Below are 25257 nucleotides of genomic sequence, written 5' to 3' on the forward strand. Positions count from 1 at the left end.
TTCCAAGCATGAGACAGGAATGCTGGGCTTTGCCCTTGGACGGGTAACACACGGCTTGGGGACGCACACAGGACCCAGCTCCTACCGAGAGAGACCAGACCCTGCCCGGACATCAGCCACAAGCAAGGAGCCGGAGCGCACCTGGGCGCAGCTTGGGGCAGGGGGTGCAGCACTACGGCTCGTTCTGCTCCCCTTAGAGCGCTGCAGCCTCTCCCAGAGCTGGTCCCTTGCTGCCACCTGGTGCCACCTCGCCACAACTGCCGGGGAGCCGGGTTGTTGGAATTTGGGACGCCACGAGCATCGAGGATGGGAGCCCTCTGGGCACAAAAGCACCTATGAGGTCCCCATTCTCAAGAGCCATGGCCCCGAGCAGCCCCATGTCCTCCAGCCTTCACCTGGCTCTGCAAACAAGCCAACGACCTCTCCTGCCTGTAGGGCCAAAGGCAGAACTCCAAACGTTTCCCAACCTCATGGACACACCAAGGGTTATTTACGCTAAGGCAAATATGTTGCAGGCATTGGATCTGGTGCCCATGGCATCAACAGCTTGGGAACGGAAGTACAGAGCACCCAGAAATGGTCAGGGTGGTCAATAAGAATTAGTCATGTTACTACAAATCAATTTTCTTTTGCAATAGGACAGCAGGTCCCGGAAGCAGAGACAGCAGCAAGGACTGTATTTCTTTAGTAGGGGTTTTGCTCAGCAAGACTCTGTCATTCCCACTGAGAAAATAAAGAAGCTCAAGATTAACTCAATCTGCAAGATAGCTGCAAAACATGCAGCAAACTTCTTTTCATTAGTTACCCGTGGTTCCCTGTGGAAAGGGGAGGAGACAGTGGGAGATTCTCCACAGCTGCACCAGTGGCTCAGCCGAGACTGCCCCAAAGGGATGTACTGGAGGGCTGTGGTAGAATACTGATGACCTTGGCAAATAGACAAAAAAAAAAAAAAAAAAAAAGGGCTGGGCAAAGGAGGATGTAGTTTTGGAAAGGCTTACAGAGTATTCTGCTTCCAGGTATGAATTACCCGTGTGCAAAAGCAGGCTGGGGATCAAGGCTGCACAAAAGGGTGACTCATAGGCTGAGCCACCTCATTTGGGGTGGTGGAGGGGTTGTTATTGTTACTATTTATTTATTTTAAACGAAACTGACTGGGATGCTTGCCCTTGAAACACTGTCGCAAGATACAATTGCTGGCTTCAAACAAAGGGTAAGCCCAGATCTTGTGCCCAGCAGCTGCATTATCCCTCCAGGTACAGCAGCAGCTGGCAAAGCCTGCAGGATTTTATTCTGGACACAGGAGATCTGTGAACATGAAAGAGGGAGCTGCAGGGAGCTGTGAACACTCTGCCAGCATCTGATGGAACAGGAGAAGTAATAAGCTTAAATTTCAACAGTTTCAGGCTGTTCATAAGGATGCCCTCTGAACCCATCAGCTCCTGGGGAACTGTGGTGGAGTGTCCAAAACCTTCAGGGCTCATGCAGGAGATGATCTAGGGATGGCCTGGACAGTCTTGTGAAGATTTCTCCCAGCTCTACATTACTACTGTCCCATGAAATGGCTTTGGAGCAGCATGGGCTGCTCCTTCAGTGCACAGACAGACACTGACCTGGCACTCAGGCTCTCCTGGGCATTGCCAGGGCCTGGGTGGCAAAGGCAGAGGCCATGGCAGAGCCCATTGAAGCCTCCCCTGCAGCTGAGTGTGCCTGTCCCTTGAGAGGACTTTGCATTATCCATCCAGGAGCGCAGGTCACCTGAGCAGAGGTGAGCCAGAGCCCGGGCCAGGGAACGCTCTGCAAACCCGCGGGGAAGCAAAATCCCAGCGCAGTTACCAGAAACCTGCCCGCTCAGCCCGCGCTGCTTTCCCGGAACACAGCCAAGCAAACAAAATCACTGGAGCAGAACACCAGGGCTGGGTGTGGCTCTGCTCTCCTGACCTTTCTGGGAAAGAGTGAGGTTCCGAGAGGGTGAGATGGTTCTGGCTGCTGTGCGTGACTCCTGGCGACCGCCGGAGCCCTTGTCCCCTCGTCAGAGCACCCCGCTCACGGCTGTGTGGTCCGTGTCCCTCCATAGACCTGGATGCTCAGCGGCAGAACAGCTCGCTCAGAGGCAGTATTAGGGTTTCTTTCGAGCCAGCCCTGTTGCGTTCGGGAACCTCTTCCCAGGATACAGTGAAACAGCCTCAGCAAGACTCATATCAACCTAGCAGTCTTTGTATGAAAGGAAAGCGGAGCTGCATGTCTGGAGCGGCGGGCAGAGGCAGCAGACAGGCAGCGCTGTCGGGCAGGGAATGGCACGGAGAAGTCACCGACTGCCAGCGGCTCAGAGAGCGCTTCATGAACAATCCCAAACCGTCCCCAAGAGGCTCCTGCTCGGCAAACGGCCTCCCAGAAGGAAAAACAACCAAACCCGAACCCCCTGCCAGATCCTCTATGTTTTTTCTTGTATTGGCCCCAAATCTCACCTGGAGGGTTCTGGCAGGGGACCCTCGTCATGTCACAAGGCAGCCACAGGCAGCGCAGGGAACACGTTCCCCCACCACTACAGGGACTGGGGTTTGGGGCTGCAGTGCCCCCTCTACAGTGGGTGAGGGGAGCCGTGCTCCAGGGCACTCTCATCCAGGCTTCCATGGGAAAAAAAGGTGTCTAAGAGGACTGTGACACACATTGGGTCAGGGGAAGGTTCAGCAGAATGGGGGCCTGCCAGAGTGGGGAACACCCACAACAGCAGCCAAACCATAGTGCCAGACCCCCTGAGCATCACTCTGCCCTTCTGAGGGTGCTCTGTGCATGCAGGCTGGAGAAACCCTCTCACCAGGCAGCAAATGTTAATTAATCTCCTTTGCTGGGGGATAAAAGGGAAGAAAGACACTTTCCTACTGCAGACAAGTGTCTGTCTGCAGCTGTGTGGAACAGGACCCAGCCCAGGGGTCCCTGAAGGTCCATGTTTCAAGGCCATCACATTTTCCCTTTCAGCATCAACTGGACACACACCAAGCACCCAGGTACTTGGCTGCCACCAGCTCTGTCCCTCCTGCTCCCAGTGACACTCCAAGAGCAGGTGCCACCACAGACTTAGATGCTCAGCTTGCTCAGAGGCAGTATTAGATTTATTTCAAACCAGCCCTGTTGTGTTTTGGAGCCTTTTTTCAGGATAAAGTGCAACAGCTTTATCAAGATCCACAACAACCAAGGGCCTACTCTTCAGACAGCTTTTGTGTGAGCCTGTACATCCATGAGCCTCATGACCCAGCCCGGCTCCAGGGCAGACCCAGTTCAGCCACATGGCTACAAGGAAAGCAATACTCATCCATGGGACAACAAACCAAAAGGACACCTCCTCCCTCCTGCCACGCCAGGATGCCCAGGCCATGTGCAGGTTCCGAGTAGCTGGGCTTGCCACAACTGGGATCCAGTAGTTTCCTTATGTTCCATCAATTCTGCCCTCAAGACATGAAAACCCACCAGGAGCAGCCCAAGCCTCTGCCCCTCCCCAAGCCCCATAGCCAGCCCAGAGCCACTCCTGTACCTGATGGTGATGAGGGCTCCCTGGGAGCTCAGTGCCAAGGGGACAGCAGCCAGAACCAGAGGAGTAAGCCTTGTGTGGTGAGGGGCTTTTCTGGCTCCCAGCAGGAAGTGAGGGTTAGTGGGAGCAGCAGCCAGGTGTGTTTGCAGGTGCAGGCAGTTTATATCCCTGCCTCTCAAGCAGGCTCAGTTCCTGTGGGGCCAGTCTGGGCCCCCTCCAATACAAAATAAAAACCTGAGGGTTTTTATTGCTGAACTACAAGAGGCTGCAACACCTGATGCAGATGCTCTGAGCCACCCTAACCTCAGCCCCTAGCTGTGGGGGAGAAGCCCTCCCATCTCTGTGCTGTGATCATTAACAGGGTCACCTTGATGTATGCTTCACTGCAGCAGTGGAGCAGTGGCAGGGCACGGGCAGGAAGATGATCCTCAGCCCTCCCTGCAGCTCCTCTGGCAAACAATGCAGCTGCTGAGCCTCAAGAGCCCCCTAGGGAAGGAGAAATGCAAATACTTTTGCCTGCAAACTGATGTAATGCTATTCCTAGCGCAGTGCATGAATTCAGTAAGACTTGCAAGAATAGATGAAATTGGTATTTGACATGCTTGCAAGGGTTTCAAGAGGAATCTTGGTGCTCAAAACCTAATTCCCTTGCCCCTTGAGGTTTTATTTTCTTCTTGAGTGTTTGGTGCCACCTTCTCCTAATAATATGAAAAAAAGTCAAATGTGTGTTGTCAGTGAAGAAATGTGACTTGAGCCTTCTGTGTCTTCAACATCTCTCTTTCCATTACAAAATATTCCTTGAGCCAAAACCTGCATCTCCCAGAAATGTGACAGGAAAGAAGCAGCAGAGCAAGATCCCTCTGTCATCCCACACCACATCCACCTTCTTCTTCAAAGGAAAAAAATAGTCATTGCACCATGGACTCCTTAAATCACTAGATTTTAATAGCCATATAAATCCTTTGTATACAGCAATCTGTGGCATGAGAAACCATATAGATACTGAACAAGTTTTTCTGGCTTTTACCACATAAAACTACCAGCAATTTTGTTCTTTAAATCAACTCTCATAGTAGAAACAATACCAAGCAATTAACAGCAAATTTCTCTTTTTTCTAAAAGAACAATGTTTCTTCTCTTAAAAAGAGCCAAGAAGCTGACAGGGAGTTTCAGGTGTATGTACAGATCTGGGTACCTCAGGAAGCTGTCAGCTGTGTTCCCAGCCAGGTGGGGGGGACACTCTAACAGCACCCCCTGTCACCCCCTGAGGAGGGCTGGGGGTGACTGAGGGCTGACAGCCACCTGTTGTGCCTTTGAGGGCACCACACACTGCCTTGCCCTCCAGCACCCTCTGGTCCTGCCTGAGACCTGGACCAGAGCTCTGTCCCTGGGACAGGCAGTGAGGGACCTCACCTCGAGAGGTGCAGGATCCTTCCCTGAACATCACCTTGCAGCCTGTAAAGTGCAGCTTGCCTGTATTGCCTGTACCTACCTACAGCTTCACTCACTCAGGAGCTGTACTCATGGAGAGGGTGCAGAAGTACATTGTACCTTTCCCACCACAGCCCAGCACCCCGTGGGCGAGCTGACCCCTCCTCACCATTCCCTGTGCTGGTCACACGCAGCCCCCTCCCACCCCTCAGCCTGTTCCAGTGGCATTGGCTTTTGCAGAATTCACAGAATTCATTAAGAAAATCATTATTTACATCCAGGTGTTCAGCAGCACAATGTGATAGAGGAGCTGAGACAAGAGTTCACCCTGGGTGGCTGAATCCCACCCTGGCCATGGGCTTATTGCTGACTTGGGCTCAAGGCCGGGTCACCCCGGGCAGTTCCCACTGCCCCAGCTGCACAGAGGTGGCAAAGCTGCTGCCTGCACCCCGTTGTCACTGGCTGCATTCACCCTCAGGTAGAACCAACCCTGGGCAAGGTGGGCTGTGCACAGACACCACGCCCTGGGCGACATTAAGGCATTACAAATACACAGGAGCTATTCAGAGATTTAGAAAAACCCACTCAGAGTGTAAACATTTTTGCACATACAGTCACTGGACTTCCACACATGAAGTTTTCTGTTGTTTTCTGGATAAATCATGAGATCAGGAGCTACACAAAGAGCACTCAAGCAGACGCCTGGGCACTTGGGGGTTCTCTTACAGGACAGCAGCATGCAACACAATGGACTCTAAGTAGTAAAAATATTGTTAAGTCTCAGTCTCAGTCCAGGATTCCAGATATCTTCCTACATTTCATATAGAGTTTAAGTAAATGTCATGAACAACTACTTGCTGGTAACCCAGGTAAGATGGGTGGCTGTGTGATGAGCACTGGGTGATTTCAGCTCATTTCTACCTTACCTCTAAGTAGAAAAGGGAGATACTCTGCTTCTGTTCCTGCATCTATGGAGGTTGCTCAATGACCCCAGGTTGCTGTGCTAGTGGTGCTATAGGTTTAGGTATCAGTGATTCTGCCTTCCTCAGGGACTTTGGCACATTGACCCCAATTCGTACAAGATCCCTGAGAACGTACCAAAGCTGCAGTACTTTACAACTGAACCTGGCGTGGGCACGTGGCTCCCTGCCATGCTCACGCCTGCTTCTTGTTGTTGTCGATGCTGTGCAGCAGTGCCAGGAACTCCAGGATGAGGTTGGCTGTCTTGCGGGGCCGCTCCACCACCACCGAGTGGCCGCAGTTCTCCAGGATGTACACGTGGCAGTCTGGGATAGCGCCTGCTAAAACACTGGCACCAGAAACATCCAGCACCTGCACGGCAGCGGAAAAACCAGTCACTGCCACAGCCAGAGAGGAGATTTGCTGCACACTGCAGAAACCTTGCTGGGCTCCAACTGAGATCACAGAATCACAGAACAATGAGGTTGGAAGAGACCTCTAAGATCATTGAGTCCAATTTATGCCCTAACACCTCAACTAGACTCTAGCACCAAGTGCTATGTCCAGTCTTTTTTTAAATACATCCAGAGATGGTGATTCTACCTGCTCCAGATGTGGAGCATGGATGCAGACACAGTCCGTGTGATGCCTGGGGACAGGGCAGGGAGGCTGCAAACGCCAGTCTCAGCATGCAGCAGGCAACTCTCTTGTATGCTTTTCGGCTGGTGCCTCAGTGCAAAGGTAGCATTGCAAGTAAACACTTGCATCTTAGCACTTATAGAGCCCTCTGCATGCCTTCAGCCTGCTTCCTCCCACATCTTTCCTCCCACTCCTGCCTCTGAAACAAACCCTAAGATTTTGCCTCGAAACCTGCCCACAAACAGCACATCTCTTCCCGTTGCCAGGACAACTCTCTTTGCTGACACTTTATTCTTCTTCCCAGCCCTTGCCTGCTTCAGTGCTGGCACCTACCCCCCACCTGCCCCTAGCACTCCCCAGCCCTGGCACTGCCCTCTCCTCCCTCTGGAAAGCTGGCTGTCAGCTTTCTGTCCATCACCCTGCTGAGCCCCTGTGTCTAAACCCACTGGGGACTGACCCATGTGCCAGCTCCCTGCAGAGCAGTGCACAGCTCAGCAGCACATCCCCCACCATGCCCCGTGGGTGGGCACAGGCAGAGATGGAGACAGGTCTGTGGGGGATGTGCAGGGTGCTGCCTACCTGGTCCTGCTTTCCCCAGATGACCTGTGTTGGTGCTTTGATCTTGCTCATGTTCTCATGGAGAGAGTGCCTGGACTTTTCATCCACAATTTCTAAAAACACTAGAGGGACAAGAGGAGAGTCAGTCCTACTGGGAGATGTTTGGCCTTCCTGTCTCAAAGGGGGCCAAGTGCTCCTGCTAGCATTCCCTCACTGGGAAACCCATGCAGAGATGATGGGCTGTCCTTGCCCTGCCACCAAGCCCAGCTGCAGAGGGGCCCTGAGCCAAAATATCACCTCACAGGTATTTGTTAACCCAGATGGAAGGGTGAGGGTGAAGCAACAGCCCTGTCACCAGTGGGCGTGGCAGTGCATTGCCACCAGTGACCAAGGTGTGTCCCCAAATCTGTTAATGACATTGCCCCCTCCCGCCCTCAGCAAGACATGGGGATGCTGGGGCCCACCCCTGTGCTGGGGACATGGGGGCTGGGATCAGCTGGTCCCCAGGCCCTGGGGATCCTGCTGGAAAGCCTGGGGAGGAGGCTGCAACCGTGCACTCACGTTTCCGGTAAAATTCATTGTGTGGGATGCGAACGTCAACAAGGCCCTGGAGGATCTGCAGGGAGACAGAGGAGAGCTGCTGGAGGGGACCCGCCCTGCACAGGGCTGAGCATGCCCAAGGGCACTCAAGAGCAGCCCTTGCCTCCCCAGCAAGTCTGGCCCCAGCATGAGCTTCTTCCTTAGCGTGCAGGGCTGTTGAAACCACGCTTAAGCAACAAATATTTCAGCAACAAGCAATATTGTCTGTTATGATGCAGACCCAATTTCTGCCCCTAGCCAGCAGCCACCTCAGCCATGACTGCACTTTTCTTCCTTCTTGTACTCTTTTGGCAAAAACACAAAAGGTCTTGGCACTACCTTACTTTTTTTTCTTACTCTCCAATCTACTCACTCCAGACTTCCTAAGGAAAACTAGTTTAATAGCCAGCCCCTCACAAGTTCCTCTTGCTTGACAATGATGCAATTAACATTTCCATTACTTTTTCTTAAAAAGCAGCCAACAATCTCCCTCCACATCAGACAACAGCTGCCTTAGTTATTTAAAGCTTCCCGCCAGCCATATTTACTAAAAAACCCTTCTACATCTCAGCCTGCTGCCAAAAACTTCATGGGAGGAGGAATTCCAGCAGGGACTGCCAGAGGGAGCTTGGAAAAGAGGGCTTGAAAGGAAAGTGCTGGAAAAATGCAGGGAGTGGGGCTGGGTGTGTCTCACCTGGGTGATGGCAGGGTTGGCAGCTCTAGCTCTACTCCCAGCATTTTCTCAGGGAGAAGCAAACCTCCTCACTACCTGCAGGCTCCCCTTTCCCAGCCTCCACACCAGTGTCAGCTCCTCACCTGCTGCGGCACCTTGAAGCGAACGTAGGAGCAAAGCTTCAGCATGTCTGCCATCTCCTCAGGGGTCGAGGGGATTAAAGGGATCCTGTCAATGCGTTTGGACTCCTGCAGCTCCCGGAGCTGCTTAATGAACTTGCTGTCAGTGGTACTTGGCAGGCCTGGGTGAAATGAGAAAGGATGAAATCCAGATGAGATCCCCCCAAGACAGCGCAAACAAAAACTCATCCTGTGCTGACCTCCCTCATCCCTGCCTCTGGCTTCCTGCCTGCTCACTCTTTTAAAAAAATTATAAAAAGAGGGGAAGAAAACATCTGTACATACAGCCACTTCAATATGCACCCAGAGGTACCCAGCCTCCCTCCTGCTCCAGGGCTTGACACCCCCACAGGCTGGCATGGCACGAGGTGTAGACATGCATGACTACTTCAGCAAAAGCTATAGTGGTTATTTTTATGTGCTCATCACATGCAAACACTGTGCCCAGGCTGCCACTGCACAGGGTTGGACAGAAAATTTCAGCAGCCCCATCTGCGTGCACCACTGAAGAAAAATTCCCCAGCAATTTAATCCTAAACCTTTCTGCAGCCCCCACACAGAGGTTTCACATTCAGAAAAAGCCAGAGAGGCAGTCAACACTTCTCCCAGAGGGGAGTGGGAACCCAACGCCCCCAGAGCCTGGTAGCTAGGTAACATTTGCTTTGTTTCATTCCTTAGTGCTTATTTGGAAGCTGCTTTCCTTGTGTGGGAGGGGAAAGGAGCTGCTATGACAACTGGGATGCAGCAAAGCCTCCCTGGCAGAGAAGCTCTCTGCCTGCTATGCCTCCTGCAGCATATCATGCCCAGGCTACCCTGAGCCCCCTGTCCAGGGGATGCTGGGGATGGAGGGGGCACCCTGCTGACCTGTGCCCAGCCCTGAAGTGCTCTTCCCACTGCAGGCACCCAAAGGTGGGAGGTCAGAGATCTCTGCCTCCCAAAGCCCCAGGCCTTCAGCACACCAGGGCTTTCAAGAGGCCAGAATGGGGAGGCCATTCCTGCTGCAGTCTTGAAGCCTGCTCCTGAACTGAGAGGCTGCAGACATGCTGTGTAAAATGCCTGCCATCCCAAGGGAAAAGACATTTTTCTCCAGAGCAGAGCTTGTCCCATTTGCCCTAGTCCTGACTCTAACCAAAGCACAGTGGGGCAAACACCAAACCCCTGGAGAAAAGTAGCCAGAACAAAACTGATTTTCTCTTGTGCCTTGCCAGAGATTTCCAGAGTGTATACACAAATGCTTTGCACTACACATCTACGCTGCATCCAGCACTGCCCTGGGCTTTTGCACTGGCTTCTGTTTGCCCTCTCTCTGTCTCCCTTGCCTTGCCCACCTGCAGGACAGATGAGGGTCAGGCTGCAAATATCTTCTGGGTACTGAGCAGCATAGACGCCAGCAACATTTCCCCCCATGGAAGTGCCAACCAGATGAAAGGGCTTTCTGTTCAGCTTGATGCACTCCACAAACTGGCAGGGAGCAGAAGGAGCGTTGTTAGGAGAGAGGAAACAACAGCATGGGGAGAGAAATTCAACTCAAAAGCTTGAGGCTGGTGGCTCTGGCTGCCTAGGAAGGGAGAGAGTGAGGCCACACAAGGCAGACTCATGGGGCTTAGCATCCCTCATGTCCCCACATCCCTCAAGTCCCCACGTCCCTCTGGAGGAGTGATGTGATGCTGGAGCTTTACCTGGTGTATTCTCTTAGCTTGCCCACTAATGGAGTAATCATCCAAGTCCGAGCGGGTTGTACCCTCGTGCCCAGGCATGTCCACACATACCAAGTGCAGGTTCTTTGGCAGGAACTGAAGAAACAAACCAGGGGTGGTTACAGTGCACGGAAACTGCTGCAAAGCCCAGGGATGGCAAGTGGGGAGAAGAGGGGGTCACTCTCCTCCTGGCAGCCCTGGTTGCCTGTGCACCAGAATAAGTCAGCTTGTGTACCAAGGATGACATGATGAGAGAGCACAGCCAAGACTTGCTTCTCATGGAGGCTGCAGGTGTGTGCTGCTCTTCTCCTGCAGCTCTTCACTTTATAGGGTGAAGGGATGCAACAAGCAATGGGCATGGAGCTAAGCAGCATGTTCCTAGCATGTTACAGCAGTCATCCCATCCCATGCATGCAATCATTGGGCGCCCACACGGCCCCCAAGCCCAGGACCATCAATTCCCAGTAAGGAGTAACATGATGGAAACGGAATCCCACCTTGACTATGGAGAGCCACATGTCTTTGTGGGCTGAGAAGCCATGTAACATCAGGATGGATGGGCGATATCCAGGCCTTCCTCTATAGGAATAACAGAACTGATAGTCATCGTAGTTTGCATATCTAACCTGCATGCCCAAGGCTCGGCGCCAGTACCTGCAAACAAGGAGAAAACACCACTGAGAAAGACAGGACCAGGGCCCAGCCATGACATAAGGCAGCTGACAAGTCTGAAGACAGCCACACATTTTTTGGCTTATTAAGGCCAATTAGGTTGTGTCGCTACCGGACATGAAAGAAACAGACGCACACCCTTGCTCTGAGGTGAAGAGCAAAAGAGAAAGTTTATTGTCTAACCCCAATATTTATAGTTTTCCAAAAGTGACAGTGGATTGGAGGGTGACAGTGCCACCTCTCCAACGCCACTGGACAAACTAGCAGTCTATCAAGTTTCTCCTCCTCTATAAAGGAATGCAAAACAATGTGTTATCTACAGAAAGTGTGTGAGAAAGTTCTCTACAAGGAGGTAAACATCAGAAGGCTTAGAAAATATTAGAAAATCAAAGCGACAAGGTTGGGCTCTCACTGGTGCCATAATGGGACTACTGGGATTAACCCTGTGCATCTGGTCCCTGGACAGGTGTAGTACTGGCTGCACTGCAGATGGTTTGTGGAGACACTCTGTTAAGAACTTTAAAAAAATACCCTAAATAACTCATTTAGCAATGGAAATGGGCCAAAACAACAATGGTAAAAGAGAAAATGCCCAAAGGCTGGTATGAGACTCAAGAGAGGGGGGCAGCACACGTGGCAAGGCTGTGTACAGCATGGGCAGGCTAAGGGAGACAGTTCTCCCACGTGGATAAGGTGGATCTGTCACACAGTTATTTGGACACAGTCCTGCATCAATGGGAGTACATCACCCCAAAGACAAGCACATCAGTTCCCAGCCAAAACAACCACGTCACCCTGGAGCACCCCAGAAACCCAAGTCCCATGGACCACCTAGACAGCCTCTGGAAATGTATTTATAACACACAAAGGACTGGAGTGGACCATCCTTACACTGGGTTTAGCACCCCTGAAGATAGTAGGCTAACCCCAAGGCTGTTCCTCTAAAAGCAGAGGCAAACAGTCCTGCCAGCACATGCTTGCAGCCTGCTGAGAGGATGCAGCAGAACAGCTGGCCAGAAGGACCTGGGCAGAGATTATCGGTGACACTTGGGACACATGATGTGTACGTGCAGCCCACGGCAGGGAACGGGGCCCCTTTGTCTGCATTTCCCCTGTGCTCAGATACAACCCTTGCCAGGACAACTGCTGGGCTACTTCTGGTGGCCAAGACACTGGCAAGTACTTTTATATGCCGTATCAGAGTTTATTTAAGGCACAAGAGCAAGGTCACCAACGCTTCTGGACTGTCCTACCTCTCTGCCCACTCAAAGCTTATGCATAGTGAAATCCTCTTTTAGCATAATCCCTTTTTCGAGGTAATTAGTGGGACTTAAGCAGCATCTCAGCTCTGTGCTGGTCCTACAAGGAGAGGTGAATTTCTCCCTAATAAGTGTCTTAAGAGTCCTTGCCTCAAAGGCACTGGTGTGAACTACCGATGGGCAAGATGATAACATTTTTAGCAACTGATCCCAATGGATCAATTCAGCAGAAGGCAAAATAATCTGTGCAAAGCTGAACTGATCCCTCACAAGGTGTTAACTCACTTAGTGGCAGCAGCTAAACTGATTAACCCCTGTGGCAGCAGAGGCAGAGCAGTTCCAGGGCTGGGGTCAACGGGGCAGCTCTGGATATCCTGCCAGGCAGGAAGGCGCATTAGCAGCAGGGAAAGCAGGGAGGCTGTGGGTGAGGGGGGCCCAGCGTGACCCTTGACTGCACCAGCTGAGGACACAGACTGGCAGTGAGAAGGAGGGGGCAGGGAATTAGGGAAGAAGGGAGAAGCTTCCCCTGGGACCTCCCAGGAGCAGTGACGCAAAGCTGGAGCTGCACGGGGCTGAAAGAGGAGGGCAGCATGGCATGCTTCCTGCACCTCTCCTGCCTCTGCTGATGGGGAAACACCCTTCAAAAAAAAATTTCACCCTTCAAAAAACTCCAACTTGGAAAGAAGCCAATAGAAAAGGAAGAGTAAGGGCAAACCCACACTTCTCATCCACTGTCCCTAACAAAAGAGGTGCCCATGACACAGTGCATTGCAATTGCCCCTGCAAGAACTCCCTGCTGCCAAAAATGCTGGAAGAGAGAGAGGGGGGACCACACCCTTCAAAAGAAGACAGTCCTTCTGACCCCTACTTACACGCTCCCTCCCTCACTCAAACAGAGACCAGCCTGCCCACAGTGCATTTTCACCCAGCTCCTTTTCTGCAACCCCAAAAGAACAAAGGCAGCAGAGCATTCTCTGCCTTCCACTCAGCCTGGCTCCTCCAAGCTCCTGGCACAGACCCTGCACCTCCTTTGCCTTGTGCTGCCACCCCTGCCTGTGGCTGCTGAAGGCTTCACCCTGACCACACTCATCCTGCAGTGCTTTGCAGGGATCCTCCTCAGAACCTCAGTCCATCAGGGTTCTCCCTGACTTCCACCAGCTGCTCACATATCCAAAGAAATAAACCACTTTGACTGCCAAACCCAGTACCACCCAGGCCCCCATGGGGCAGCAGAAGGCTGTGACACTGTCTGCTCTCCTTTGCAGAGGGGTGATCTCCACACTGGAGTTTTCATCCCATGCTCCCTCCTCTCTCAGATGCTGTGAATAAATGGCTTCAAATTAAAGTGCCTTTAGAAACAGGCTTCATCCCATTGCTGCAACTGAGTGCTGTGATGGACAAACAGCTTCCTCTCACAGGATGTTACCTGGATTTGGAAACACCCCTGAGCTGAACTGTAGGAGCCACCATCTACCAGCAGCACGTGAGGGCAGCCTGACACACTGCCTGCTCTGCCTGTGCTGTCTGCTGCTGCCTGCTCCATGCTGGGGGATGAGAGTCTGCCCTGACTTCTGAAGGGAGTTACTCCAGCTTTTGCTTGCAACAAACCCAGAAAGGAAACCTGCCAGTAGGCTTATCACTGATTTCCAGGGACAAAGGAGGACTGAAGGATTTAGTGCTTGCCTCCTGGTATCAGAAAGGACAAGATTCAAGGGGATAAGGAAAAGCATCCCTCCATCTTCTCTGATGCTCCATTCCAGAAGAAAAAGAGAGGATGAGAAAAGCCTCATCCATAACTACTAATGAGGGACAAGTCCCTGCCTGCTGAGCAGGCTGTCAGCTGGGATGGAGCATGTGAGCCCAGGGACACCCACAGCACAGCCACACTGATGGGGTGGGAGGTCACCAGACTGCCACAGCTGCCAGGCTGGTGGAGATGCTGCAACGGCAGTGCTTCTCCCAGGCTCAGTCCTGTCCTTGGGGAAAGCAACCCAAAGAGGTTTGGAGAGATCTTGCAAGCTGGCACTGCAGTGGCAGGCTGGCCAGCTGCCCCTTGGCACAGTCAAACCCCTGGGACAGCAAGAGGCCTGACAGACACAGGCCTCCACAGCAAAAATGCAATAGGAAAATGCCATTTTCTTCTCCCAGACATGTTTAAAGCTGCACACAGCTGGCATGGCCCTGGAGGACCTCAGGAACACCCAGCCCTGTCCACAGCACCCTGACCCATGTGTGGGGCCCTGCCAGGTTCCACCCCAGCACGCCAGGAGCCGGGGCTCACACACTCACCAGTAGTAGATGCGGATCAGCGCCGAGGGCCACAGGAGGAATGAGGCCACGAAGGCCAGGATGGGGATAGCCAGGGTGCCACCAGCGATGACAAACATGTTCAGCATATCCAGGTCCATGCTGCTCTTCAGTACTCAGCCTCACCTGCCTGCATTTAGGAGAAGTTCTGAGGTTAACCACCAGAAATTATGACAAATCATTGCTAAATGAGAACTCTGCTGCCAGGTGAGGAGGAAAGCAGCTCTGCAAGAGGCAGATATCCTTCAGGAGCACAGCAACATCTCCTTCAGTTTTAAAGCTCACCTATTTCTTCTGGCTCCTTAATGGATTTAATCACTGCAATGTTATCCTCTCAGGAGAGCACATCTCAAACGGGCAATAAGCCTCCTACCAGGCATGGAACACGTCTGGGGTGACCGGGCACAGCATGGCCCTTGGGACACTTTGCAGACACAGCAAGCACAGCCCCCGAGGGGTGCAGGCAGCCTTTCCCCCCACAATGAGTGCAGGCAGCCTTTCCCCCGATGGGTGCAGGCAGGGCCAGCTTCAGGCAGGCTCCACACTTCTTTTTGGAAGCAGGCATCCAGCTCTGTTTCCCTTCTCTCCCCCTGCCTGATCCCAAATCCCCAGCACACAACCACTGACCTAGAACTGATGGGTTGAGCCCAGCTCTCATTACTGCTCTGCACAGGCACCAACTAATCAAGGCAGCAGAGCCTATTAATGGACTTGGGAACAGAAGGAAACAACTTGGCAGGGCACTCTTTAGTGTCCAGCCCTTATCAGAAACAAATTTATCCCCACCCCCACATCCTCACCTCTGCCCCACATTTTGCACTTCCTGTGGATAACAGGTCCCCATCCCTGCTCCCCAGCATCCTCCAGACAAGTCTCAGGGACAGCAGGTGGAGGACACTGGGAGCAAGGGCAAGCTCTTGCACAATGTCATGTTTGTCACAGAACTCTCCCTACCACAGGCACCTGGGATATATTTTTCTCATTAAGATATTAAACGCTGCCATACACACATCTCCTCTAATTCCCCCTGCTAACCAACTCACGGCTCCCCCTTTCCTCGGCACTTCAATTTGTAAAACGAAACATCCTCAATGCCTGCTCTCCCACCAGCCACTCACCCCCCATCACCACCTCCACATTTCTCCGTGTCAGGACCGGCAGATTTTTTCCAGCTTCCTGCAAGACTCCCGGTGGTGTGTGCGGAATGTGATGCCATGAAACAGAAACACAATCTCCACAGCCACAGCGTCCCGCCCCCAGACACCGTCACATGGGATCACACTGGACCCCCACGGTACACACAGCCCGGAGAAACGGTGTCCAGAACCTCTGAAATATCAGCCAGATTTGCCCTCTTCACCCAGAGAAAATAGAAAAATAACTGAAATTTGAGGCATACTGTAATACACCAGGCACCTCCTTTACAAAGCTAAACCTCATTTCCGTCTTCAAGCCGCAAGAACACGTCGTTATTCGTTTAATTAACACTTTGTAGAAAGATCCTTGCTCTCAGCATGGCTTGTTCATAGATAAACATTTTATGCAACCGATAAACCTTATCCATGCGAGCAGGGCTGCGAGGGAGCCCACCCCAGAGCACTCGCTGCCTTTTGCTGTGTCACGAAAACAGGGCAGAAATTAAGGAGGGGAAATCGCCATTGTTCCCACTGGTGACCCGTAAGGAGAGAAGGCTGCAGGAAGCAGAAAGCGCGGGATGGTGGAAGCCCCTGTGATCACCGCCTCCGCCTCCATCTCCACACCGCTTTTAGAAAGCTAAACGAGGAAAAAGCCTTTAAAAAGCCCGGCTTACCTTGCAGAGATCCCCTCCTCCTCTCGGCACAAGCCCTGCTCGCTGTGGGCAGCGGCAGTGTCTGAAAACGCTGTCAGAAGAGGAAAAGAACAAGGTCAAAATCGCAGCTCGGCTTTCACTCTTCCCTTCAGGCCCGGCGGCCCGGAGAGTTTGGGTATTTAAGCCACCACCTTCCCTTCAAGACGTCTCATATTCACCTTCTGACCAGCCTCTCCCCTATTTACGTAAATACGGTCTTTTGTACAATAAAGCCCGCTGAGCGCACTTGTTCCAAGCAGGAGCAAAGTGCGAGCGGCCATGGGGGAGGGAGCGGGAGCCGCGGCGGGGAGAGCCGGGCCCAGCAGCCCGGGAAGGGCTCCGCGGATCCAGCGCCGCGGGCTCATGCTCGCCCTTCAGGTGATTACTGCTATTAGAACAAAGCCAGCTAAGCTGCTGCTCATCCCCTTCCTCTTTGTCTTAGAGGTGCTTTTCCAAGCGCTCCCCGTGCCCCTCCCCTCCCCCCCGAGCCTGCCCTGTGTGAGACAGGCTGGAGCGGAGCGCAGCCGCAGGAAATTACCGGAGAGGCAGCAAAACGCTGGCCTGCACTCGCTGGCAGATTTTGCCTGTGAAATTCACGGGGGATGATCAACAGGTGCACCGGAGTCACGCGGCATCAGTTCTGGGGGCTGCTTCAAGCCAGAAATTCCCGGAGAGGTCCCCCTGCCAGGGCCGCAGGTCCCGGGGCAGTGATGTCCCCATCACACCGGAACATTTCGGCAGGGCCGTGGCAGCCGCCCCTCCCCAGGTGACCCCGGTGCCCAATGCCGGCCCTGCGCCCCCGGCGAGCCCCGCTCGGGCCCCGCTGGCCGCGGGTGCCTGGGGGAGCAGGAGCGCGGGCAGCCCCATGGCGCTTCCGAACCTCCTTCTGCCTGGTCAGAGCATCGTCACTGATTTCCGTGGCTAACTCGATGGAGGAGAGTGTCAGCAGGCTCAGCTATGCAGTCAGGGACAGCCACCATAACCACAGTCCCCAGCACCCACTGCCCAATAAAGCCACCCCTGCACCTGTCAGTGCTGCAGGGACACTGGCTCACCGGCTCGTGGGAGCACCCACGGTGACAATGCCCTGGTGTTTTGTCCATCCGGCAATGATAACCTTCTCTGCTGCCCTGAGACCAGGCACCATCACCCCAGGCCCCAGAACAGTCCTTTGCTACCAGCTAGAGGATAGCTTTTTAAGCTGCTGTGGGTTTAAAAATAAAACAAACCCTCTGGTAACAGCCGTAAGTCTTCATACCACAGCACATCCATCATTCTGAGGTGCCCTGTGACCAAGAGTCACAGCAAGTGGCCCCAAGTGGTGCTACTACTTCTCACAAGGATCTCCACACACTTCATAAATTAACTTGGAAACATCAATTAGGCAACTCTGATAAATGATGTGTGATCATGGCGGTGATAGCACTGAGCACACTGAACACATTGCAGGGCATGGGATGCGAAACCAGGAGCTCTGGTTCCCGTGCTGGCAACAAGCGCTGACCACCACAGCCTACATCCCACCTGGGAGGATCCCCAAAACAAGGCACCCAGGTAATGGGATGGTCCCAGGACAGATGCTAAGGGGAGGCTCCACATCTCCATTTGTTTGCTGCTTCCTCCCATGTCAGTTTCAATCAAGGATCTCAACACCTGCAAAGAGAGGGCCCAACAGGTGGAAGGGGTATGTGGGTCACTACAGAGATCAGCATGTTGAAGACACTCCCAAAGCCATGGGACAAAGGTATTTTTCCTCTTTCAAGCTCAGTGTGTCACTCCAGGGAGGCTGGGGAAGACCCAAGAATGCAGCTCAGATGTATCTTTAATTTTTTACTGAGCCCCACAAGAGAAGCAGCAGCAGCACAAAACCCACCCCAAGGCAGAAGACCCTTGGGTTGGAAAAGGAAACTGGCAGCTGATGCACTGGGCAGCCCTGAGAAAGGCCAGACAGGGATTTCACAAAACAGCAATCACATGTATGCCATCACTGCCAACAATCAGGCACAAAGGCTGTCTTGGGCTGTGCTCATCAGTACTGGGCTGCACAACTGCTGCTGCACCCAGGGTTTTGCTCAGCCCACCTGCACCCAGCACTGACCATGCCTCACTGATCACTGAATCACTGAAAGCTAAGCAACACAAAACCATATGGTTTTGGTTTTTTTTTTTAAGATCTAAAAAGGAAAAGGCATCAACCAGTTTTAAGATTCCACAGCAGAAACAGGGGGCTCTGAGGGACCTTGATGACTGAGGTGGGCCCTCTTAGATGCCCTGTAAAAAGAAAAACCCAAAACATGCAAGTGAACCCTTTCCCTTGGAAACCCCCTCACCCTTGCATCATCTGCAGCCAGAAAAATAATATTGACTATAAATGATGACATAACAACTGTTACGAATCCCCAGTGGTGTAATTTGCTATGAGATCCTTTAGGTGCTAATCACAGAGAAGTTGTGATTTAATATCTATTAATATTTGAAAGATCTCTGTCTGTCAGTCAGCCAGCTCTCAATCTTAATCCGGCCTCTGGTGAGCCCAGAGTGAGAAATGTGCCCTTTCACCTTCATTTATTTATAGGTGGCAGCAATGCAATCATTATTTCTGCAGCAGTGTTTCACAAAACCTACATCTCTGAGCCATTTGTATCTGTGCAAGACGGCTCCAACACGAGCCAGAGAGTCTGGGCTGGTTCCTGACCCTGCTGCTGTACCCCAGGCTGGGAATATGCAGGGACAAGCTATCAGCATCACTGCTAGCCAGCCTGGGCACAAGGCGGATGCAAAGCATCACCCAAGCAGGCTGTGCTGCCAGTCAGCTGCTGCTTTAGAGATTCATAACGTGCCCATCCTCCTTCCGGAGCCCGTCGCCATCCTCATCCTGCCGCACACGCACGCAGCAGAGCGTGCACGGCACATCGGATGTCACGAGTGCGCTCGGACTCGGCCGGCTCCTGGGGAGGGGGTAGCAAGCAGTTGGGCAAGGAAGAGGTAGGGGTATCCAGGGGCCACATCCTGGCCCCTTTTCTCAGCACACTGTCTTCCCCCCCCCCCCCCAGTCCCCCCAAAGCATCCTCCTCCGGCAAAATGACAGCATCCTCCGAACGGCGGCAGCTGGGACCATGGAATCCTGTAGAGTTATAAAACGGTTTGCTTTGGAAGGGACCATAAAGATCATCTTGTTCCAGCCCCCTCGCCACCAAATGATTAATTGTTGGAGGAGGGGGGGAATTAAAGGCAAAATAATTAAATATTTGAATATATATTTTAATGTTTTTTCTTGAATTTCGTCTTTGCTCGCGATCTATCTGCCCACCCCCAGCGATACCACACTTGGGACTGGGGAGACCCGGACGCCGGAACGGCCCCCCCTCTGCTCACTTCCCCCCGGTCCTGTCACTGCCACCGTCAGCCCCGCATCCCGCCCCCCCGCCTCTCACCGTGCCGATCCGAGCCGTGCCTGGCCGCAATGGCAGCGCCGGGCGGAACGCGGCGGCTCCGCGGCGCCTCCCCCCGCGCCGGTGCGGCTCCGCGGGGCGCACCGAGAGGCGGGGATGCGGCTCCGCGGGGCGGGATGCCGCGGGGGGAAAGGCGGGACACAGCTGGGGTGAAAGGGGGGTGAGATAGGGGCCAAAGCGGGGTTACAGCGCCGTGAAAGGGGGGGCACGATAGGGCTGCCTTGCCCATGACAAAGGAGACGATCTGGGGGGACAAGGACTGCAAAATGGCTACAGTGGGGGGTGTAGAGGGACGTCAGGATGTGCAAGGCGGGATGCAATGAAGCTGCAAAAGGAACGCAGGGGAGAAGTAATGGGGCTTCCATGGGGATTGCGACAGGGGTGGAAAGGGGGATGCAATGGGGGATTCAGTGGAGCTGTGATGGGAATTCAGCGGGGTTAACGCAGGGGATGCAGCTGGGCTGCGGCGGAAGAGGAAGCGGTGTAGCACGGTGTCGGGGGACAATGTGGGGGTGCAAGAGGGGACAGAGAGTGGCAACAGAAGGATGTGATGTGACTTTAGTGGGGGCGTAAGGGAGGGGCGCAGGTGGGCTGCAGGGGGTGGGCAGTTACACCCGGGTTAGGGTGAGGGAAGATGATTCACCCGGCGAGAGTCATTCGTTAGGATTGCAAACAGCCTCACCACGTGAGGGGTAAAAGGGGAGTATTGCAAGGGACACACAGCAGGGAGCCAAGAAGGATGCAATGAGGCTACAGAACTCTTACAATGGGGTTGCCATGGGGATGCAGCAGGGATAAAAAAGGGAATGTGATACGGCAGCAGCAGGGTCTCAACAAAGAGACACAAGGGTGGAAACAACGGGGGACTACAACAGGGATGTCAAGGGGATGGCAATACAATGGCCACAGAACTACCAGGGAGGAGAGTGCAGTGCTACACCCCACAGAGAAACCCCACAGCCTCCTTGCATGAGGCCTGGGAGCAAACTTGGTGTGGGAGACAGCTGTTCCCAGGTCTGGGGGAGGGCTGTGGTCAGGGATGTTCCTATGGGAAGGACACAAAGTTGAAATCAGAGCATCCCACTTATAAAAATCCTATTTCAGGTGTTAAAGTAAGTCTGTCAGGTTACCAATCTTTTACCTTCCCAACAGATGACACTGCTATCAGGAGCTGCATTTCCACTTGCATTTTAAAATCTGCTCTGATTTTTCCTAAAACTGCCAATTGAATCCTTTTGCTATAAGCAAATTTACTTTCATTCCCCCTGGGTCACATATCAGGCTGGTGTGTACCCTTAAATTATGCCAAGAAATTATGAGAAAACTTAATTAAATTAGAAATGAGATCAGCTCCTGAGTAAATGCAAACTGGGTCAAATCCTCACCCCACCTGCGCTCTGATAAAGGATGTCCCTTTGGTCTGGCAGGCTGGGGAAGGTGAGATAATTGGTGCAAAGGGCTTTCCAGGTCAGAGTTTACTACAATAACTATAAGCTTTTGATAACATGAATTGTCAGAAGATATTTACAACCAAGAATCCAAGGCTTTAGGTGGCCTGGTGAAGCTGAGGCCCAGCCTCTTTTGGGTTCTCTTTCTCAGTCAAGCAGTGCTAAACAAAGCTGAGTTTCCGCTAAGGTGACCTAGGTGGACATGAGAGGTGTTTCACAAGCCTTCAAACACTGTTTGCAGCCAGGGCTGTTTGTTCAGCTTTCCCATGCATGGCCCGGGCTCCCGCAGGACACCTGCAGGGCAGTGCTGACTCACAACGAAGGATTACCCAGCCGTGGTTGTTCCTGGTGGGAATGCCCCTGGATGCAGTCATAGGAAATGATGGTGCTTAAAATAGAGAAGCTGAAGCAGAGACCTGTGGTGGTTTTGTGTCGAAACATGGCACGAGCTAAGCAGGGAACCCAGTCCTGCAGGCTCAGTGTGCAGCCGCAGGGAAGAGTCATTGAGAGTCTCCTTTGGAGGTGATGGGCTCCCCTGATCCAGCCACTGCCAGGACAAGGCCACAGCTTCAGCAGGTCACAGCCCTGCTGGGGGAGGCTGTTTGCAGTGCCCTGATCCCTTTGCCAGGCAGGGCTGAGGCTGCTCCTCTGTCCCAGCACAGCAGAGCAGACCTTGGGCACTTGAGATGGCACAGAGGGAGCAATGGGGAGAGTGCAGGGCACAGCTGGGCTCCCTGTGCCCACAGAGAGCAGATGAGCCTCAGGCTGCAGAGGAAACCCCAGCAGTTCTGGGGGCACCTCCTCAGGACCCTGCAAGGTCATGCTGGGGATGGTTGCAATGTGGCAAGCCCAAATTAAAAGCCAGTGCCTGCACTGACCTGCCCCATGAGTTTTGTTTCTTTTCTCAGCCCACAGACAGCTGTGGCAGCTGGCAAGGACTGAGTCACCCCTTGGTCACCCTCTGAGGCTGCTGGCATGTTGGAGCCCAGTGCCAGCTAGGCTGGCCCTTAGCTGAAAATTACTCATTCCCAATGCCAGTGTCTGGAGCTTGGCTTCCCACCAGCACAGGAGCACAGCTTTGATCCTGTGAGCATGACAGACAGTGACCACAATGATGACCAAGTCCATTGGTGACTTATGAGAAACAAAACGTATCTAAAATAGAGCAACCACACTATAAAAACATTAAAAATAATCGGAAATAGCTGTTGCATGGCCCCAGAAACCAGGACACAAGACTTTTATGTAAACAATCTTGTTTTCCATAGAAAGGTGGAAGCTGTGGCTGGACTCAGTCCAGGATGGCTGTGGAGAGCTCAGACTTCTTCCTCACCAAGTTGAGAAGCAGCATTGCTCCACTAGGTGAAAGGTTTCCGTGTTATTTTCCACTGCTGCGTAAGGAATCCCCAGGGCACGTGGTGAGGCTGTTTGCAATCATAACAAGTGGCTGCATGCTGCCTTGGTGGGCTGAATCATCTTCCCAGGGTGACTTGTCCCCATCTACTTCCACTGGCACAGTGGTGGCCCTGTGGCATAATCCATGAGCAATGCCCAGGGCACTGTGGGCATGGGAGAGTGCAGGTGGGTGCCCCAGAGCCCACCACGGGAGCTACTGCTGAGGAAAGCCTTGCCATGCCCTGAGCAGTGCCACTTTAATAACACAGAGCTACAGAAATTCATACCCAGGACAGGGATAAGATCTTGGCTCACCTCGTTGCAAACAGCAGCTTTGGATGAGCACAGGGGTAAATAACTCCTCTGTGCATACCTTGAGCAGCTCTGGGTGGGCACAGGGGTAAATGACTCCTCTGTGCCCACCTTGAGCAGCTCTGGGTGGGCACAGGGGTAAATAACTCCTCTGTGCCCACCTTGAGCAGCTCTGGGTGGGCACAGGGGTAAATAACTCCTCTGTGCACACCTTGAGCAGCTCTGGGTGGGCACAGGGGTAAATGACTCCTCTGTGCCACTCTGTCACTCTTCAGGACCTTCATTGCACAACCTGGGACAGGCACAGCAACAATGCTCCTGCTGTTTAAAACATTATAAAGCAAGACCTGCTTGCCTAATAAGAGCTTTTAAAAATGTTTTATTAACTCTACTCAAAGTTAATGCATGCATTATGTGCATTTTAATTACGTCTTTAGCTGCTAATAATATGGGTGTACTTCTTGACACAAAACCTTATTTGGTGGCTGCAAATTCTTTATAGAGGATTAACTTCAAAGCCTCATCTTGTCATCATGCATGAAAGCCTGTCTTTCAGATTACCTCCTGCTCTCCTACAGCTTAGCTAAGCAGTCTCTTCAAGAAACTGGAAACATCGTGAGGCATTTTTCCTTGGACTGCCTTGTAGTGGGCAGGCTGTCATGCTTCAAACCACTAACTGAACAATACTGACATATTAAGTTGAAAAAGAAAACCTTATCAGAGTCCTGGACCAGCAAAGGAATTTTGCCTTGGCAGTAATTAATTAGGTAGAATACTTACCTTCCAGAATTATAAATAGAGTATCAAAGACTTGATTCAAAACATTCCACATGTCTTGCACACCAAATACTTTTACCCTGCACTGCACTGAAATGCCTGAGGGTCACAGCAGGACAATATTGCCATTGTATTGGCACTGAAGCCACTGCCCAAATGGCCATATATGGCCTGCAGCACAGCTGTGAACTTTAGCAATGCACAATGGCTCAAGTGCTTTGCTACTTATTAACTTGAAAGTCCAGGAGACTGTGATGGCTGTGATGAGGTCACCAAGAGCCCAAAGGCCATTTCATTTGCCCAAAAGAACCCACTTTTATGGTGATGGCATCTTCGGGGCCAGCCCTTTCTGGACCTCCCCTGTCATAGCAGATATTGTCAGAGCAGCAATTTGTGGGAAAATGGTAAAAATTAAAAAACATGCAAAACTTTAAAGCCTGCTACATGGAAGGGGAGGCCCCTTGTCCATAAAACAGAGCTGTGGTGGCTCCTGGGGAGCACCAGCCTGGGGGTGTTGGTCCCCACACTGCCCCTCACACCCAACACCCTCTGCCCATGCTGGCCCTGGGTCCCTGGAGCCAATCTGCTCTTTGGGGGAGCAGGCTAAGGGGGTGTCAGATGGGGCAGCAGGGACACCCCGACAGGCTGGGCCTCACACAGACCTGGCCACTCTTTGCACCCTAGGTTGAAAGGGCACAGCAGCACTGGTGTCCCCAGCAGTGCCAAAGCCCTGAGCAGCACACAGCCACCACATCTTTCCTACAGGGAAATGAAGCTTCAGCCAAGCCCCAGCACCCCATGGGTGCTCCCCCTCATGGAATATCCCGTGAGTCATTGCTGCCCTCCCAGCCCACAGCAGGCTTCCTCTGCAGGGCAGAAGGGGATGTGGGCTGACCCCGCAGTGTCTCCCTCCAGCCCTCCCAGGGAGGCACAGGAAACCTCAGAGATCCTCTCAGTCCATCTCTGCCAACAAAAACAATTCTCTGTGTTCCCTAGAGGCAGCCAAAAGGAAGCAGCTGTGCTCCCTCATGTCTGCAGGACCCTCACACCCCCCTGTCCCGTGGGGACCCTAAGCAAGCACGTGATACAGGGACTCATCTCACCCCATCCATCCCACAGCACCCTCTGGGCAGTGGGAAGAAGAGGGAGGGCTGAGCTGCTGCTCCAGGGGGAGTGACACAGCAGCCACAGCCCCCATGCACCCAGAACAGGCTCCAAAAGGCTCTGGGCAGCCCCTACTCACTGCTGGGAGCTCCTACCCAAATTGGCTCCTGCCCTACCCTCAGCCTCCTGAGCTGCCTCCAGTCCCTGGGATCAGGGGGAGGCTGAGGAGGGGCTTTATTGATGAATGTTCCACAGGTGCTGCTCATCTGGAGAGGGTGTCCCTCACCTGTCATCATTCCAAGTGGGGACTGTGCTGGCTTCACCAGCAGCTTCTTGTGCAAGAGCAGGGCAGCCCTGAACTGTCAGTGTTCATGCACCCTCATCAAGCATGTTTTATGATCTGATAAGGAGCAAAGAGGACATGCACAGAAAGGGCAGTAAACAGGGAGTAAAGTGCTGCA

At 52.9% G+C, this 25257-nt stretch overlaps 1 protein-coding gene across 6 annotated transcripts; it reads right to left on the reverse strand.

The window, feature by feature from the left end:
* Positions 1 to 4450: 4450 nt before the first annotated feature.
* On the reverse strand, positions 4451 to 19861 carry ABHD6 (abhydrolase domain containing 6, acylglycerol lipase). 6 transcript variants are annotated; one of them, XM_030228046.2, is made up of 10 exons: positions 19743 to 19861; positions 16291 to 16360; positions 14463 to 14610; positions 10740 to 10896; positions 10225 to 10338; positions 9874 to 10006; positions 8510 to 8667; positions 7676 to 7730; positions 7136 to 7236; positions 4451 to 6289 (listed from the first exon to the last, which is right to left on the reverse strand). In XM_030228046.2, the coding sequence occupies exons 3-10, from the start codon at positions 14579 to 14581 to the stop codon at positions 6113 to 6115; spliced, it is 1014 nt and encodes a 337-aa protein (XP_030083906.1). In that variant the 5' UTR covers positions 14582 to 14610; positions 16291 to 16360; positions 19743 to 19861; the 3' UTR covers positions 4451 to 6112. The 6 variants fall into 6 exon arrangements, with proteins under 6 accessions (XP_030083906.1, XP_018770628.1, XP_018770626.1 ...); XM_018915083.3 differs by lacking the exon at positions 19743 to 19861 and adding an exon at positions 16847 to 17078; XM_018915081.3 differs by lacking the exon at positions 19743 to 19861 and adding an exon at positions 16488 to 16785.
* Between the last annotated feature and the right edge of the window lie 5396 nt (positions 19862 to 25257).

The sequence above is a fragment of the Serinus canaria genome, chromosome 12 (genome assembly GCF_022539315.1).
Source record: "Serinus canaria isolate serCan28SL12 chromosome 12, serCan2020, whole genome shotgun sequence".
NCBI classification, from domain to species: domain Eukaryota; kingdom Metazoa; phylum Chordata; class Aves; order Passeriformes; family Fringillidae; genus Serinus; species Serinus canaria.